This window comes from Chinchilla lanigera, unplaced genomic scaffold (genome assembly GCF_000276665.1).
Source record: "Chinchilla lanigera isolate Chin_1 unplaced genomic scaffold, ChiLan1.0 scaffold00127, whole genome shotgun sequence".
NCBI lineage: Eukaryota > Metazoa > Chordata > Mammalia > Rodentia > Chinchillidae > Chinchilla > Chinchilla lanigera.
The window spans coordinates 433,177-450,265 of NW_004955528.1; the positions used below are offsets into that span (position 1 = coordinate 433,177).

General features: G+C 52.9%; 1 protein-coding gene across 1 annotated transcript in view; it reads left to right on the forward strand.

Moving 5' to 3' along the window:
- Window positions 1-5,649: 5,649 nt before the first annotated feature.
- The window catches only part of Zbtb46 (zinc finger and BTB domain containing 46), a gene marked incomplete at its 5' end in the record, with an annotated part of 46,659 nt that continues 35,219 nt past the window's right edge, over window positions 5,650-17,089 (forward strand). The window contains 1 exon segment of the mRNA XM_013507488.1: window positions 5,650-6,619. Within this exon segment, the coding sequence (XP_013362942.1) occupies window positions 5,683-6,619 (937 nt within the window).

Genomic DNA, 17,089 nt, shown 5'->3' on the forward strand with positions numbered 1-17,089 from the left:
TATGTAGCCTAGACTGTCCTAAAATTCCTAGCAGTCCTCCTGCCTCAGCCTCCTGAGTGCTAGGATTATAGATGTGTACCGCCATGCCTGGTTTATAACATATTTTTTTTTTAATCTTGCTTAGTATTTTATTTTTGTTTGTAGTACTGGGGATTGAACTCAGGGAAGCTCTCACTGAGATATATTTCCAGCCCTTTTTCTTTTTTGAAACAGTATGTTGCTAAATTGCCCAGGGGGGTCTTGAATTTGGTATCCTCTTGCTTCAACCTCCTGAGTAGCTGGGATCACAGGTGTGTCCTACTGCATCCAACTCATTTTAAAGAAATTTAAATAGTTCACACTAGTAGGAAATTTAAATAGTTCACACTAGTAGGCTGAAGAAGCAGGATTGTAAGTTGGAGCCCAGTCTGGGTCACTTAATGACTTAGCAAGACTCTGTTTCACAATAAAAATTAAAAAGATCCAGATCTTGCTCAGTGTGAAGGCCTGGGTTCAATTCCCAGTACTACAAAAATAAATGAATAAATAAATAAAATTTAAAATGCGGCTGTAGAGCTGGGGATATAGCTCAGTGGCACAGTGCCTGCCTTGCAAGCGCGAGGTCATGAGATTGATTCCTGGTACCACCAAAAAAAAAAGTAACTGTAGACAATAATATGATCTATGTAGAATTTAGTTTATTGAATGTCCCCTTGATTCACCTGGAGTCTTTCAGAAGATAATAAACTGTCCAAACACCTCAGTATGTAGTGAGGACTAAGTCATTCCAGGAGTTTCTGGCTGCTGTTGTGGGACTTACCATGCTAGGTGGAGGCTGGGCAGGTGGGGGCAGGCGGGTGGAGGGGCTGTTCTGGTGAGGGTGACAGAGCAGCCTCTTGTCTTTGTGCCATGGTTGTTGGCTTCTGGAGGTGGCGCGCTTGCTGGACAGGAGGGTGCTTCAGTGCCCTGGAGCTGCCACAGCCAAGTCCTTCGCGTTTCTGCTTCCTTGGTCCCAGAGGCCGCGTCCCTCTCTGAAGGGACTCCTGGGCCCTGGTGACATCCTGGCCCCACCTGCCCTTTCATAAGGGGACCAACTGTACTGGGTTGGCCCACCCCAGCACCCTGTGTTTACTAATTACAGCTGCAGTGACCCATTTTCAAAGGTGATGAGGATGTCAGCATGAGATTTGGAGGGTACAGTTCAACTTGTAACAGTGGCGATAGATTCCTTGGGTAGATGAACAGAGGATTATAGCAGAGGAAGAGTGTTTTTGTAAAAATAAACTCATCTGTAGAAGTGTGACTTGGCAAACTGCACTTGTGTAAAGAATCTCATTTGATAAGGTCACCTCCTATCACCCAGACCTTCACTGTGGTGTCGATGGCCCTGTCTTCCCTCCCTCCAGCCAGCCAGCCCTAGGCAGCTGCTGACCGCCGGTCTCCGCGGACAAGTCTATTTCTTTGAGTTCTGTGTGGTCCGGTGCGGCATATTTATGTGGCGATCAGCCTGGGCTCTGGCGGGGAGGGAGAACCGTGCAGGAAGGTGGTTAGAGCGTGGAGGCTGGGCTGGAGCCCAGGACCCCTTCTCTTGCCGAGCAGTACCCTCATGTTGGGATTGCTTTCCGTCTGATGCACGAAGCTGGCATGGTGCTTGTGCATCCTTTTTGGGGTGTTTTGGTCAGATGTGTTTGCTTCTCTTGGGTAGGCACCTAAGCTCCTGTGGTGGTTGGCCGACCTTTCTGTTGCGGTACTGGGGGTTGAACTCAGGCCTCTGCATTGTTCTCCATCCTTTTTTCCTTTTGAGACGGGGTGTCACCAGGTTGCTGAGTTGCCCAAGCTGGGCTCAGACTTACACTCTTCCTGCCAGAGTGCTGGGGTTACAGGTGTGGGCCACCCCACCTGACTGGTTGGGTTAACCATTGAAGATAGCGCTGAACTGCGTTCCAGAGCAGCCGGCCCACTTTGCACCCCCAGCAGTGTGTGGGGCTCCAGTCACCTACGTCTGTTGTGACTGGGGCCCCTCTGGTAGGTGAGCAGTGGCCCTCATCGTGGCTTTTGTTTTATTTTTGAGACAGGGTCTCTCTGGGTGGTTCAGGCTGACCTTGAACTGGAAATGATTCTCCTGTGTCTGCCTCCCAAGTGCTGGATTACAGCTGGAGCTTTCATCCGTGTCTTGCTGATGGGGGTGAGCACCTGTCCGTGTGAGCTGGTGATGTGTCTTCCTTGTGCCATGTGTGTTCGAAATGTTTGGCCATTAAAAATGTCACCACAGTCATGAAGAGAGGTTTTAGACTCACGGAGTTAAACTTGGCCTCCTCCAGGTCCTGGTGGGCTGCTGCTTGTCCACGGGCACTGGAATCATAACGGTTGGGTCTTAGAGATGAGAGTGTCTTGCTTCCACTTTGAGTTAATGATTCCCTTACTACATTACATTTTCAGCAAAATTTAAAATAAGATCTTTAATCCTAACTGAAATGCAGAGGTTGAGTTGGAGGTTAAAAAGTGAGATGAAATACGAACGTGGTGAAATAGTTTGAACTGATGCTGGAGAGGGAGGCTCAGGTCCTCAGCCATGCAGAGTGAAAGGGGATTTTCTTCAGCCCAGCCAGCAGGGGGTGCGGCAGGCTGCAGGCGCCCTGTGCCCAGGTCCTGGCTCTGAGCTGGAGCCTGGCTGGAGCTGGTGTCTTTTGGGGGTGACAAGCAGGAGGCCTAAATACATCCATTATTGTACATTTTCACTAGAACATGTGGTCTTCCTGGTGGAACTCTTGAAAGGCTCACAGGGGAAACAAACCCACCCTGTTTTCCACATTGATACATGAAATTCACAGTACAGCAAGTGAAGTCTGCGCTTAGCCTTTAGATTTCTGGTTCTTTTGCCTTTTTTGTTTTTTTGGAGATAGGGTCTCAATATGCAGTTCAGGTTGGCCTTAACCTCACTATGTAGCCCAGGCTGGCCTCAAACCTTTGGCAATCCTCCTGTCTCAGCCTCCTGAGTGCTGGGATGACAGGTGTGCATCACCACGTGTTGTGATTCTTTTGCATTTTAAGATGTGCTACTTGGTGTGATGGTGCACGCCTGCAATCCCAGCACTTTGGGAGGCTGAGGCAAGAGGATCAAGAAAGTTTGAACCCAGCTTGGGCAGCTTATTCACTTGATGTGATGCTGCCTCAAAATAAAAAAAGGACTGAGGAGTAGCTTAGTTCAAAGGCTCTGGGTCTGATCCCCAGCACTGAAGGAGAAGGAAAAGGAGGGGAGCAGCAGGGGGAGGAAGAAGAGGAGGGGGAAAGGTGACGGTGGTGGCAGAGAGAAAAAATACACTGATTTTTTTCAGTGTTTCCTCGTGAAGCATTAAGGGGGATCTGAAAGAGTTGAAGTGAGTACATGCACATCTTCAGGAATAGCTTCTGCCTACAATTTTAAAAATTTTTAGAATTTCTTATTATGTATTTTTTATTAGTACACGTTTACAGTACGTAATGCTCACATTTATTGTGGGGAGTTTGTACCTGAATAGAACACATCTTAATTCTGTTTCCTTTTCTTTTTTTGAGACAGGGCCTCACTTTGTGGTTCAAGCTAGCCTTAAACTCACTGTGAAGCTGGCCTCACACTCATGACAGTCATCCTGCCTCAGCCTCCCAAGTGCTGGGATCACAGGTGTATGCCACCATGCCCAGCTCCCTCCAATTCTTGATCCCCTTCCCATTTGAACATCTGTTTCCATTTTCTTCCTTGAGTCTCTTCTTTAATCCTTTTCTCTTCCTTCCAGCTCCCCTGCCCATTTGAAAAAGTTCTCCCTGCTTCTTATTATCTATCCTTTATTTTGCTTTTTATTTATATTTTGGGTTTCTCAACCATGCGATATTTAAACTTTCGTGTCTGATTGTTTCACTTGACATAACGGTGCATCAGTTTACCTGCATATGCCTCAGGTTTATGCTTCTTTGTTTTGCTGATACTCAGGTTGGTGGTTATCTGCTCTTAGCTGCAGCCCAACTGCCTGGACCAAGTGCCACAGCGGGCGTTTGCACCACTGAAGGCTCTGAAAGGTTCCAGTCGCAGGTCCAGACAGTGCTGCTGCAGGTCGTGCTGGCTGGAGGAGGACAGGCTGGGGGCGTCTCCAGGTGCTGGCCTCAGGAGTCGCTGGAGGAGAGCGAGCAAGAGGTGCAGGCGAGGTGGTGCTGGTGTCCCTAGCAGCTGCAAGAAGGCCAGGGAAGGGGGATGGTGGCCAGCACCTCTAGCATCTGAGGAGAGGAAGTAAAACCTCTTTGCTGCCTCATTGTCCCCACCTGTGAATTAGCAGTCCCTGCACTCCACAGGTCATTTCTCAGGTGACCAAGAGGAAGGATGTGTGCTGCAGCACTTTCAGTAAGTCAGGAGGAAGAGGAGGAGTAAAACTCGCACCCTGTCTGGCCCAGAGGGCTGCGTGGGCGGATTGGGGGGCCCCTGGAAGGACTCAGTCTCTGTGTTCAGCCAGCTTGCTGTCTTTCTGTTAAGCACAGTGACATTTCAGCTGAGTGCTACCAGTTGACCGAGATCAGTTCGGAACATGGCGTGTTTAAGGGAGAAAGAGCACACTGTAATGTCTGTGCCCTTCTCAGGTGGATTTGGGGTTGGATGTGTCTCTCAGGAATTCACGTATTAAAGTGTGAACTCCTAGGGCCTCAGTATATGGCCTCGTTTGGAAGTAAGGTTGTCGCAGATGTAGTTAGTGAAGAGGAGGTGTTAGGTGAGCCCTGGACTGCAGAGTGACTGGTGTCCATGTAAAAACCGGCCGACGCAGACCCACAGGGAGAGCACTGAGTGAGGACGGAGGCAGAGACAGGCGAAGCTTCTGGAAGCTGCGGCGCCCAGAGGCTGCTGGCTGTCCCTGAGGTCAGGGGAGGGCTGGCCTCAGTTTTGAACTTTGGCCGCTGAGCTGCGGATGGCAAATTTCCCCTTGGCTCTTGAGCAGGACGTCTATGGTGAGGGAGTGACCAGGAGGATCTCTCCACTTCAGATGTGTCCCCTGGGCCCAGGAACCTCCCAGGCCCCACCCCGGTGCTGGGCAGCAACCATGGGCTAGAAGTGCATCCTGTGCACGTGCCGGGAGCTCAGAGGTTTGGGAGTTTTTAGGGGCCAGGCTGTAGACGTCCGATTTCAGGTCTTGTTACTCTCCCTTGTGCCTGTGTGTAGGAAGTTTTACTTATTTATATATTTTTAAGAATAATTCTTCAAGTTTGAGGGATGAGGGCCACACTTGGATTGTTTAACCTCGATGTTCAGTTTGGGCAAGGAAGTTGCTTCAATTTACTGATGGGTGAGTTATTATTTCTGGGATGTGTTAGTTGCCGTGTGTGTAATTCTGCTCAGAACCCCACGTCCATTATGAACCTGGAGCTTTGGTTCATCTGGGACAGGGCTGGTGTCTGCCCACTGTTGTGGCCCTGTGCCGGTGAGGGCACCGTGCTTCCTTACCCCCCTGCCCTCCGGCTTGTGTGGCTGGCTCCTACCACCAGCAGTGGCCCCAGCCACAACCTCTGTGCCCAGCTCCAAGCTGTCCCCACGGCCCCTGCCCTGCACCACTGTGCATGCTGCAAAGACGTGGCTGCCCCACCCTACCATGCTCTGCAGCTGCCACCTGTCCATGTGGCACATGTGGGTAACCCTTTCCTTGTTCCCCACAGGGTCTGTAGGAGAGGCCACACCAAGACTTCCAGATGAACAACCGAAAGGAAGATATGGAAATCACGTCCCACTACCGGCACCTGCTTCGTGAGCTCAATGAGCAGAGGCAGCACGGGGTCCTGTGCGACGTCTGTGTTGTCGTGGAGGGCAAGGTCTTCAAGGCGCACAAGAACGTCCTGCTTGGGAGCAGCCGCTACTTCAAGACGCTCTACTGCCAGGTGCAGAAGACATCTGACCAGGCCACAGTCACCCACCTGGACATTGTCACAGCCCAGGGCTTCAAGGCCATCATCGACTTCATGTACTCTGCCCACCTGGCCCTCACGAGCAGGAATGTCATCGAGGTGATGTCCGCCGCCAGCTTCCTGCAGATGACGGACATCGTGCAGGCCTGCCACGACTTCATCAAGGCCGCGCTGGACATCAGCATCAAGTCAGACACCTCAGATGAGCTCTCAGAGTTCGAGATTGGCGCCCCATCCAGCAGCAGCACGGAGGCCCTGATCTCGGCCGTGATGGCGGGGAGGAGCATCTCCCCGTGGCTGGCTCGGCGGACGAGCCCAGCCAACTCCTCTGGAGACTCAGCCATTGCCAGCTGCCATGAAGGCGGGAGCAGTTACGGGAAGGAGGATCCGGAGCCCAAGGCCGATGGCCCTGAGGACATCTCCTCGCAGGCCCTGTGGCCTGGAGATGTGGGCTATGGGCCTCTGCGTATCAAGGAGGAGCAGATCTCGCCCTCTCACTATGGAGGGAGTGAGCTGCCCTCTGCCAAGGACGGTGCAGTACAGAGCTCGTTCGCAGAGCAGGGTGCTGGGGACAGCTGGCAGCCTACGGGCCGGAGGAAGAACCGCAAGAACAAAGAGACTGTCCGGCACATCACACAGCAGGTGGAGGACGACAGCCGGGCCGGCTCTCCGCTGCCCGCGTTCCTTCCCACGCCTGGGTGGCCGTTCAGCAGCCGAGACTCAAGTAAGCCCTTCATTTGTGAAGAGCAGGCTTCAGCCCCAGGGCTCCCTGGTGGCCCGGAGGCTGTGGGGCAGCGGGCCTTTCCAGTCTCACACTGGCTTCCCTTGGCCCCTCCCTTTCACAGGAATTGCTGTGACCGCAGGGAAGCAAATAACGCATCTCAAAGACCAGGGCGGCTGCGGTTTTGAAGCCCCCGCCTGTCCGTGCCCATCAGGACTGGTGCCCTAGACATGGGGCTGCCCGGGATGGGGCTCCCCTGAAGCCAAGAGGGTGGGCAGGGCTGTGAGTGGGGCAGTGAGGAGACAGTGGGGGCTCTTTGGCCCTGTGTGGGGTGTGGATTTGGTGTCCTCTCTCCTGTGGAACTGACGAGCACGCGGTGGTCGCCAGAGAGGCTGGCAGCTGCAGACCCCGAGTGCTGTCCGTGGGCTCAGGCTGGGGTGTTGCGGCTGTGAAGGACCTTACAGCACGGACACATGTGGCATATCTGCTATGAGGGTCTCACAGCCCAACTGGGCCCTGCTCCGCAGAGTGACCTTCTCCCCTGCCATCCCTTGGAGGGTTCACTATGCTGTTTGTTTTTTTTTTTTTTTTTTACTGTTTTGAGGCCCCCAACCCAGCCTGTGGGAGGTGGTTCCCACAGCCTGCAGGATGGTTCAGTCTCTGTCCCCAGAGCAGCAGATAGGAAATGAAATGTTTACTGAATATGAGGTGCTGCTCCTGAAAAATGTCACCAGTGTGCTGGCCTGGGGGGCCTGGCTCCTCCCACCTGGAAGGCTTCCTGGGGCAGGATGGGCAGCAGGTGAGCGCAGGACCCTGTGGCTTCTCCTCTCCATGGCTGAGGTGGCTGAAGAGCTGGGGATGAGGTGGGAAGGCTCCCCTGAGGGCCCCAAGCCTGGGAACCAAGGCAGACCTGATACGTGGGGTTTTTCTCATTGTAGCAAAGTATACAGAACAGAAACGGAACTGTCATAAACCTTTTTTGTTTTTCAGTTACACGGTTTGAACCCATGGGTGCTCTACCACTGAGACACAGCCCAAGTCCTTTTTATTTTGAGACGGGGTCTCAATAAATTGCCCAGGCTGGCCTTGAACTTTGAGTCCTCTTGCATCAGCTGCAAAGTAGCTGAGATGAGCCAGGCGTGGTGGCACACATCTGTAATCCCAGCACTTGGGAGGCTGAGGCAGGAGGATCGTTGGGAGTTCCAGGCCAGCCTGGGCTACAAAGTGAGCTCAAGGCGAGCTGAACTGCATAGCGAGACCCTGTCACAAACAAACAAAAAAGTAGCTGAGAGGGGCTGGGGACTTAGCTCAGCGGCAAAAGCGCCTGCCTGGCAAGCGCAAGGTCGTGAGTTCGGTTCCCGGTACTGGAGAAAAACCAAAAAAAAAAAAAAAAAAAAAAAAGTAGCTGAGAGTTTAGGCATGTGCCTAAGCATTTTTAGGTGTACAGTTCATACAGTTCACTGGCGCCAAATGCATTCCTGTTGGTTGGAACTTCAGCATCTCCCAAAGAGAAACTGTATCCCTTAAGCAGTGTCTTGTCCTGCTCCCCTGAAACTCTGTATCCAGCAGACAGCACCTCTCCTCCAGTTTAGAAGAGCTCGTTTCCATGGGCGGTGCTTACTTGTTCCGCCTCCACCCTTTGCTGCCTGTGTCCTTGCCTGAGCCCAGGCCCAGGCTGAAGCATGTTCAGTGCAAGTGGGTTTAACTCAGGGCTTCTTGGCCCCCTGCAGGGCTGTACTCCGGGGGGGTGTCCTGGACACTGGGATGCTGGGCAGCAGCCCTGGGCTCTAGGTACCAGCTCCAGGGGCACTGCCCACTGTCGTGACCATCACACATATCTTCTCGGTGGACAGAGTTCCTGGGGGCAGCCCCCAGCCTTTGGCACAGAGCTGAACCAAATCAGAGGGATGTTTCTGGGCAGATGGAAAAGTTGATTGTTCTCCTGCTAGCCGTCCCTGTGGAGAGGGACCCGGGGCAGAGGGCATGGACTGTGACGTCCTGTCTGCTCCTTACTTTGTTCACAGTCTTTCACCCGCTCCACCAAAACCTGAGAAGCAGCAGTCTCCACTGAGTGAAGGGCCTCGGGGCCGTCCTGGGGTGCACAGACCCTTACAGCCCCCACTGTCCCAGGACACCTGTGCGTGCCCACAATTCATCCACGATGACGGCCTGGGGCCTCTGTGTCTCATGAGGTGACCCGCTGCTAGACAGTAGGGTGCTCCTGAGCCTAGGGGCTGGGTGTTGCAAATGCAGTTGGAAGCAGAAGGTGTTTTCAGAATCCAACAAGTGATTCTGCCTTGTACTTTCCTCAGAGTCTTAAATCCTTGGGTTGCCAAGGCAACCATGAACCGCTTCTGCTAGCGGATTCTGAGTACTAAGACGAGGACATGAGGTGTGGGCTCAAGCGTGGGATGATTCCTGCTGAGCGATGATGGCCAGTCATTCCCTGAGTTCCCCAGCCCAGCCCTCGGGCTGGGGTTTGAAGCATAAATGATGATTCTTGGTGGAGGTCAATTTGTTTTCATTAAAGATTTATCACATCTTAGAGAAGAGTATTTTTTATTCTCATCCTACTTATAGGAGAAAAAGCCCTTTGTTTTTTCTTTCACTTGAGACAGGGTCTTGCTACATAGACCAGGCTGGCCTTAAACTCAAGGTCCTCCTGCCTCAGCCTCCTGAGTGTTGGGATTGTAGGTGTGTACCACCACACCTGGGCGAAAGGCCCTTTTCTATAGCAACCTGTTAGGCAGTCACTGCGAATTATTTGGGGCACTTGATGCGTTCCAGCCAGAGCCACCCACCCCGTCTGCTGGGTGTGTTCTCCTCGGCTCCTGGGACCCTGGGACATGTTAGCTCTTCAGAGCAGTTTTCCAAGGAGAAGGTCACGTGCATTCTAACCTAGCAGCCCTGAAGCAACATGTGCGTTGTGCTTTCCTTTGGAAAGCCTGCAGTTCATTCATGAGAGAGCTGGTTGGAATAGTGTTAGAACCGACAGCGCCATGTGGGCAGCTCCGCCTCGTCAGCTCTCCCTTGCCGCCCTGTCTGCAGGGTGAAGGCTGTGGGTCCTCAGGGAGACTGGTGACGCTTTGCTGATGTGGGTCAGGAGAGGTGAGGAACAGTCCCGGGCCCTGTGCCCCGTACTTGTCCCTGATAGGTTCTGCAAGAAGAAAGCTCTGTAGCTAGAATAGAGCCGCGTAAGTCGGGCAGGGTGGCGCACGCCTGTAATCCCAGCACTTGGGAGGCTGAGGCTGGAGGATCGTTGCGAGTTCAAGACCAGCCTGGGCTGCAAAGTGAGTTCAAGGCCAGCCTGAACTGCACAGTGAGACCCTGTCTCAGAAAGACAAAAAATAATAATAATAATAATAATCATAGTAATTTTAGGGGCTGGGGATTTAGCTCAGTGGCACAGCGCCTGCCTGGCAAGCATGAGGTCGTGAGTTCAATTCCTGGTACCAGATAAAAAAACCAAAGACCAAAAAAAAAAAAAACAAAAACACAACAAATAGAATAGAGCCATGGGTTTTATAAGTACGTGTGCTAAACTTTGGTCGGGTTAGAACTTGAGGTGTCGGGATTTTTGAGAATACATGAGACCACAGAAAGCTCCGGTTGGCAGCTGGGTCCCTGAGGGCTGCAGTCCCACCCGGACCCTGTTGCCTTCTCCCTGCTGGGGTGGGGACAAGTGGTGCTGGCTCTGGGGATAGGGCTCCTCTTGCGGCTCCCTGGCTTGTGCCAGCTTCCCAGAGCTCACACCTGGAGGTGGGGTAGACCTGCAGCTGAGACTGAAGTTGGGGACCCACCTCTGGAGGGTGGGGAAGGAAGCCACACACAGGCACGGCAGAACAGGCCTGCGCTGTGAGTCTGTCCCCTAGTTGCCTTATGCACAGATCCATGGCCTGTCCCTGGCTAAAGGACACACCTGAGCCCACTGTGCTCCTGGCCCCAGGTGCTCAGCTGTCCCCACTGCTCACGAGGTGACCCTTCACAGCTGCTGTGTGGAAAGCATAACCAGTCTGATCGCCGGGAAACGACGGGCTTCTGTATGTAGCATGGCCTTGATGTTTGGGGTGGAAAGGCTGGCGACAAGGCGGCACGATGGGCTTTGGTGCGTTTCAAGGTTGAACTGGACTGGTCTCCACACTTACAGCTCAGCCCCGGAGCCAGGACTCTTGAGTTCTGCCTGTGTGGTCTCCTCCACTGTCTGAGCACAAATTGTGAACCAGCTTCTGACTGGGCCGCTGCATCTGTGAGGTGGCCGTGGGTGACCCAGACAGCAGCACCCTGCTGAGGAGCGTTTCATTGCGTGAGAGGAGAGCAAATCCCCTCTCTAGGGACCCAGAAGAGGAAATGCTGGTGCAGCAAAGGGGGACAGGAGGGCCTCCGTGGGAGCCCCCAGGCCAGGGGTGGGAGCCGTGCAAGGGGGCCCAGAGGTGATGGCCCTGCGCCTGGTGCCTCTGATTGGCCGAGGCCGCCCTGTGAATCGTGGCCCCACGTTCTCCCTGCTGCAGTCTCTGGCACTGAGTTTCCCTGACCCTGAAGTCACGGAGGGTGCGCCCCGCTGCTCTGTGCCCTCCTGCAGCGCTGCTCCTTCCTGCAAGGGTGGTGGGTGTGAACACATCGTCGAGGCACTGCCAGGCCTTTGGTGCTGTGGGCCTGCACTCAGGCGGGCACCAGGCTGTCTGAGCTCCAGTAGTGTGGCAGCCCTGCTGGGCCACGTTGCCACCAAGCAGCCCGGAGAATGCTTCTGTTCCCGCGAGTCTGGAGTCTGGAGTGGTCAAAGGGAAGGCTCCTTCTGCAGCCCCGGGACCTCGAGCTGCAGGCCGCGAAGCTGTGGCTCACGCCTCCTGCCTCCTGCCATCTCGCTGCGCGTCTCTGCTGCTCCTGCTCTTGCCCTCTTCCACTGCGGGCTGCACGCGTGCCCTGGCACCATCTGCCCGTGTCAGGGTCCCCACTTCTGCTCTGCAGGGTGGCACGTTCACAGGACGAGGGTGTCTGTGAGCATTGTCAGTCCAGCACGTGGCCGGGCTTGTCACGCAGGCTGCTCTTCCTTTTCTCGTTTCATTTCTTCTTTCCTTGCAGTGCTGGGGATGGAACCCAGGGCCTTGCCCATGCCAGGCAAGTGCTCTGCCCCTGGGCTGTGTCCCTGCCCTTTTATATTTGACACAGATTCTTGCTGAATTGCCCAGGCTGGCCTTGAACTTGTGATTCTCCTGGCTTAGCCTCCTGAGTAGCTAGGATTGTAGGTGTGCACCACCTCACTGGCTCTGTGTGTGTGTGAGAGAGAGAGAGAGAGAGAGGTGGGGAGGGGCCGATCGAATGCAAGGTCTTTGCACTGAGCTGCATACCCAGCCATTTTTTTGTATTTTTAGTTTGAGGTAGGTCTTGCTAAGTCGCTACATTGTCCAGGCTGGGCTTGTACTTGGAATCCTCCTGCCTCTCCCTTCCAGAGTGCTGGGATTGCAGTTGTGCACCACCATACCTGGCACTTCGTTATTACTATTTGTTGAGACAGGGTCTTGATGTGTAGCCCAGGCCGGCATCAGACTCACAGTGACCTTCCTGCCTCAGTCTCTCGAGTGCTAGGATTACAGGCAGCTACCGCCACGCCAGGCTACTTGTTTTTGTTTGCTTTTGGTACTGGGACTTGAACGCTGGGCCTCACCCTTGCCAGGCAGGCGCTGTGCTGCTGAGCTATATCTCCAGCCCTACTTGTATTTTTTTGCAGTGTGATAGCCATACAATACATGGCAGACTTCAGGTGTACTTTCGAATAATTTTGTTTTTACCTCTACAGTTATATTGGGAAAATATTCACACTTAGAGAAGAAACAAAACAGTGGCCACTCCTGCAGCTCGGTCCTCGGCATGTTGGCATCTTGTCCCTGGGCTTTGTTAGGTTCTCGCCCACTGCCTGACCCAGCACACGTGGGCGTTTTCAGTGCATCTCAGAGCAAGGGGCTACTTCACTTACTTTTTTGTGTTGCTGAAACGAAATACCTAACACTCAGAGTTAAAGGAGGAGAGGGTTATTTAGCTCCCAGTTTGTAGAGGTTTCAGTCCATAGTCGCCTGGCTCCAAGGCAGGGTGGCACAGCAGAGGGCATCGCAGAGGAGAAACAGTCCATGGCAAGCAGCAGACAGGAAGACGGCAAAGTAGCAAAGAAGCAGCAAATAATGGCAGTGGCACTCTTCTTGTCCCGTCTAGTCCATCCAGTCTACCCACCCTTAGGATGGGCAGCACTCACCCAGGGTGGGGCACCCTCAATCCCGGCATCACATACCCTAGATCCAGCTACCTCTGAAAAGGCCCAGCTGTGACCGCTTGGGGTCATCTGTGAGGCTTGGGAACATCTGGACACAGTGGTGACAGAAGGGCAGCGGCATACTTCATCTCAGGTACTTGCGCAGGTTTCTCATTAGTGTTCAGGGTATTTACATTTTTAGGTGATTTTTCACAGCCTGTGAATGTATGGATCTCAGATGTGTGTGTTGGTAATTGTGGACACCAGACCCTACAGAAAAGTGGAAAGCTGTCTCACTCCCCTTAGGCCTCTGCAGGTCAGTGTCCTGCCCCTCTGTCCCCAGAAGGAGGCTGTTGCCTGGGCAGTACCTCATCTGACCAGCACTCAGGTTCTTGTCTGCAGCAGCGTGTTCGTCTGCCTGGATGTTGTACCTTTTTGATCAGTGGCTTTGGATTCCATTGTCGGAATGTCTCACACTTCAGTCTCTCATCCAGCGACATCAAGGTGGTTCCGGGTTTTGCAATTTTTGAGTAAGCCTCTGAACACTATTTTACAGATAATATTTTTTCATTTCTCTTGAGAAAACACCTCGCAGTGGAGTGGCTGATCATAGGGACAAGATGTGTTTAGACTTCTAAGAAATGTTCAGATGTCTTTCCTAAGTGGTTGTACCACCGTGCTCCCACCAGCAATGAGTGAGAATTTGGTTGCTTCTCATCTATAGCTTTGTGAGGTGGCATCTTTTAAATTTTAACTGCCCCAGTGGCGAATCAGTGAGTTTCTTTCTTTTCTTTTTCTTTCTTTCTTTCTTTCTTTCTTTCTTTCTTTCTTTCTTTCTTTCTTTCTTTCTTTCTTTCTTTCTTCTTTCTTTCTTTCTTTCTTTTTCTTTCTTTCTTCCTTTTTTTTTTCTTTCTTTCTTTCTTTCTTTCTTTCTTTCTTTCTTTCTTTCTTTCGTCTTTTTGAAACAGGGTCTTGCTGTGCAGTTCAGGCTGGCCTTGAGCTCACTTTGTAACCCAGGCTAATCTCAAACTCACAATGATCCTCTTGCCTCAGCCTCCCGAGCGCTAGGATTACAGGGCTGTCCCATCACAGGAAGGCCTTCCCTTCCTTTCCCTTTCTTTCCTTTCCCTCTCTTTCCTTCCTTCCTTTTTTCCGCACTTTCTGTCTTTCATGTAATACTGAGATTAAACCCAGGGCATTTGCACTAAGATACATCTCCAGCCCTTTTTTATTTTTTTAAAGACAGGATCTTGCTGAAGATGCTAGGCTTAAATTTGGGGTCTTCCTGCCAGGGCTGTGGGATTATGGGTGTGATCCACCCCGACACTTGAGAGAAGTAGGTTCCTGTGTAGCTGTGAGAAACGGTACAGAGCACCCCTGTGTTTGCGCAGTGCAGTCGCCCCGTGGTTACTTCTCAGAAGTTACAGTCCCACCATGATCAGAGCGCTCGCTCGGACGCAGTCCACTGACCTCACTCAGGTTTCTCTGTCCGCCATTCTCACTCACATGTGTTCAGGTTTCTGTTGCTTCACCGTTTAGGCCCAGTGTGTAGCTGTGGTCTCAGGTGCTGTACCCCGTGCGGCTCTGTCCCCACTCCAGCCCCTGGCAGCTCCCACTCCGACCTGTTGCATCGGCAAAGGCAGGGTCGGTGGTCGGTCCCAGTCTGCTGTCCGGCTGTAACAGTCTGTGTATCGTGTACCTACTGCTGGACGTTGGAATCATTCCAGTGCGGGGCTCTTATGAAGAGATGTTATGGTTTTAACTTTCTCATAAATCACTGTTACTCTTTTATTTTGCTTGTTTGTTTTGTCGTGCTTCGGATTGAACCCAGGGCCTCACCCGTGCGAGGCAAGTGCTCTACCCCTGAGCGACATCCCCAGCCCAGCTGTGTTTCATCCATTGACTCGCCTGGCTAACCAGCTGTCTGTGCAGCTGTTTGTATGTACGTGTTCCACATCTGCAGATGCAGTCCCGGACTGAAAACGTTCAGCGGAAGGATTGGTTTACATTGCGCTTGTACAGACTTTCTCTTGCAGTCGTTCCCCAAATGGCTCAGCGTAGCGTCTGTTCATGCAGCATTTCTGCTGCGTCAGGTATTGTGGCTCACCTAGAGATTAAAAATGTGGGAGGACTGTGTGTTCAGCCTCTGCCCCTTAGATAAGGGCCTGGGGTGTTGGGCTTCTCACCCTGGGGTGCCGAGACCCAGTGCCCTGGATCCAAGGGACAACTACCTCCATAAAATCAAAGGGAATTTCTTAGATGGTATAAAACATTTTTCATAACTACAAATGAGGAAACTTGATTTTAACTTAGATGACAAAGCACGGTTCTTAAGTTTTGAGTGTTTACAAAGTGAGAAGGCAGAAGTTTATTTTATTTTATTTTTTGTTTTGTTTTGTTTTTTTGGTTTTTCTCCGGCACCGGGAACCAAACTCACGACCTTGCACTTGCCAGGCAGGCGCTTTGCCGCTGAGCTAAATCCCCATCCCCTACAAAGTGAGAAGGCAGAAGTTTATTTTATTTTATTTTTTGTTTTGTTTTGTTTTTTTGGTTTTTCTCCGGCACCGGGAACCAAACTCACGACCTTGCACTTGCCAGGCAGGCGCTTTGCCGCTGAGCTAAATCCCCATCCCCTACAAAGTGAGAAGGCAGAAGTTTAGATGAAGCACATTTACAAGCATTGTTTTTGGGGTTTTTTTTTTTGTCTTTTTGAGACAGGGTCACACTGTGCAGTTCAGACTGGCCTCACTTTATAGCCTCGGTTGATCTCGAACTCACAATGATCCTCCTGCCTTAGCCTCCCGAGTGCTGGGATTACAGGCATGTGCCACCACGCCCAGCACAAGCATTGTTTTTGAACTTTCCGTTATACGTATTGCCAGCCATGGCCTGGTCTGGGCTGTGCTCCGGGAGGTTGTACTCTGCCTATGAATGCCTTGTCCCCAGCTCTTCCCTCAGGTCGAGGTGGCCTGGCCAGTCACCCCCTACCTGCAGGTCTGTGCACCCCAGAGGGTTCAAGGAGGGCCCAGGGTGGACTACAGATGGCCTGCTTCAGACCCGGAAGCCCCCAGGGTCCCACACAGGTCCCTGTCCCCTCCCTCCGAGACAGTTGAGGGGCTGCACTGCCCAGGCCCAGGAGTCCCCTTCCTATTCCACAGTCACTGTACCCTGTGCTGCCACTAGCGGGGCACAGTTTGGACATCTTTGGAAAAGTCTGCTTACTTTGGGGCTCTTTGCAAATGTCACAGGGCCTCGCTCGTGTACAGGAAGAAGTCCTGCACTCCAGGCCTCCCTTGTGGTGCTTAGCCTGAGACACTGGGCGTCCACATTTTCGTTCTGCTGGTTGAGGTCATGAGGAAGGCTGGCTCCATGGTCTTGTCTCGCTGTCCCATATGTTAGGAGGTGGCCCTGGGAGGAGCTGCCTTTCCTGTGGCAGTGGGGCTCCCCGCCATCACCTGGGCTTTCTGTGTGGAGGGTGGTGTCCTCTCGCACACTTGGGACATGGTGGACATGACACTTCCTTGTGGTGATCCTGCGTCTGCACTGCACAGTCCTGCCAAGCTGTGGGCACCACTGTGGGGGTGTGGGGGAGGCTGGGGACGTGCTCTCCCCAGGGGAAGGTGACCCTCAGAGCAGACAGACATGTGGAGCAAACAGCAGCCGGGCCCATGCAGTGAGGAGGGCTCAGCGGGCCCAGGCTGTGCAGATCGGGGCTGGATATGCTTGGGTGCCGTAGGTGTGGTGTCGGGAGACGTAGGAGCATCCTACTGGGACCCCACAGAGGTCAGAGGTGTCAGAGGCCAGCCGCAGCCACATTCGCGACCCTGCCTGCGCAGCGGGGCACGCGGGGTGCCGGAGCCCCAGGCACCATGCCGTGGTTGGAGGTCGACACCAAGCTGAACCAGCTGCTTGTTGCTGGCAAAATGCCCCAGACCCTGGCTCCAACCTGGCCCGAGGCTGGGGGTGCTCAGAGCAGCGGGGCTGTGTGTGCTGGGCCACAGTTGTGAGAACCGTGAGATGCACTTTTTCTTTCTGACCTCACTCCCTTCTCTTTCTTCATTATATTCGTTTAAAAAAAAATATGCATGGAGGCCATCATGGCTTTCCTCCTGATGTCCCGCCCCATCCCTCCGCATGTGCTTTTTCTTCTGTTCTTCGGCCCACACTCGCTCTGCAGAGCTAGTTTCTCCCTCACTCTTCCCTTTTACTTTTTCAAGTAAACCTTGTCACCA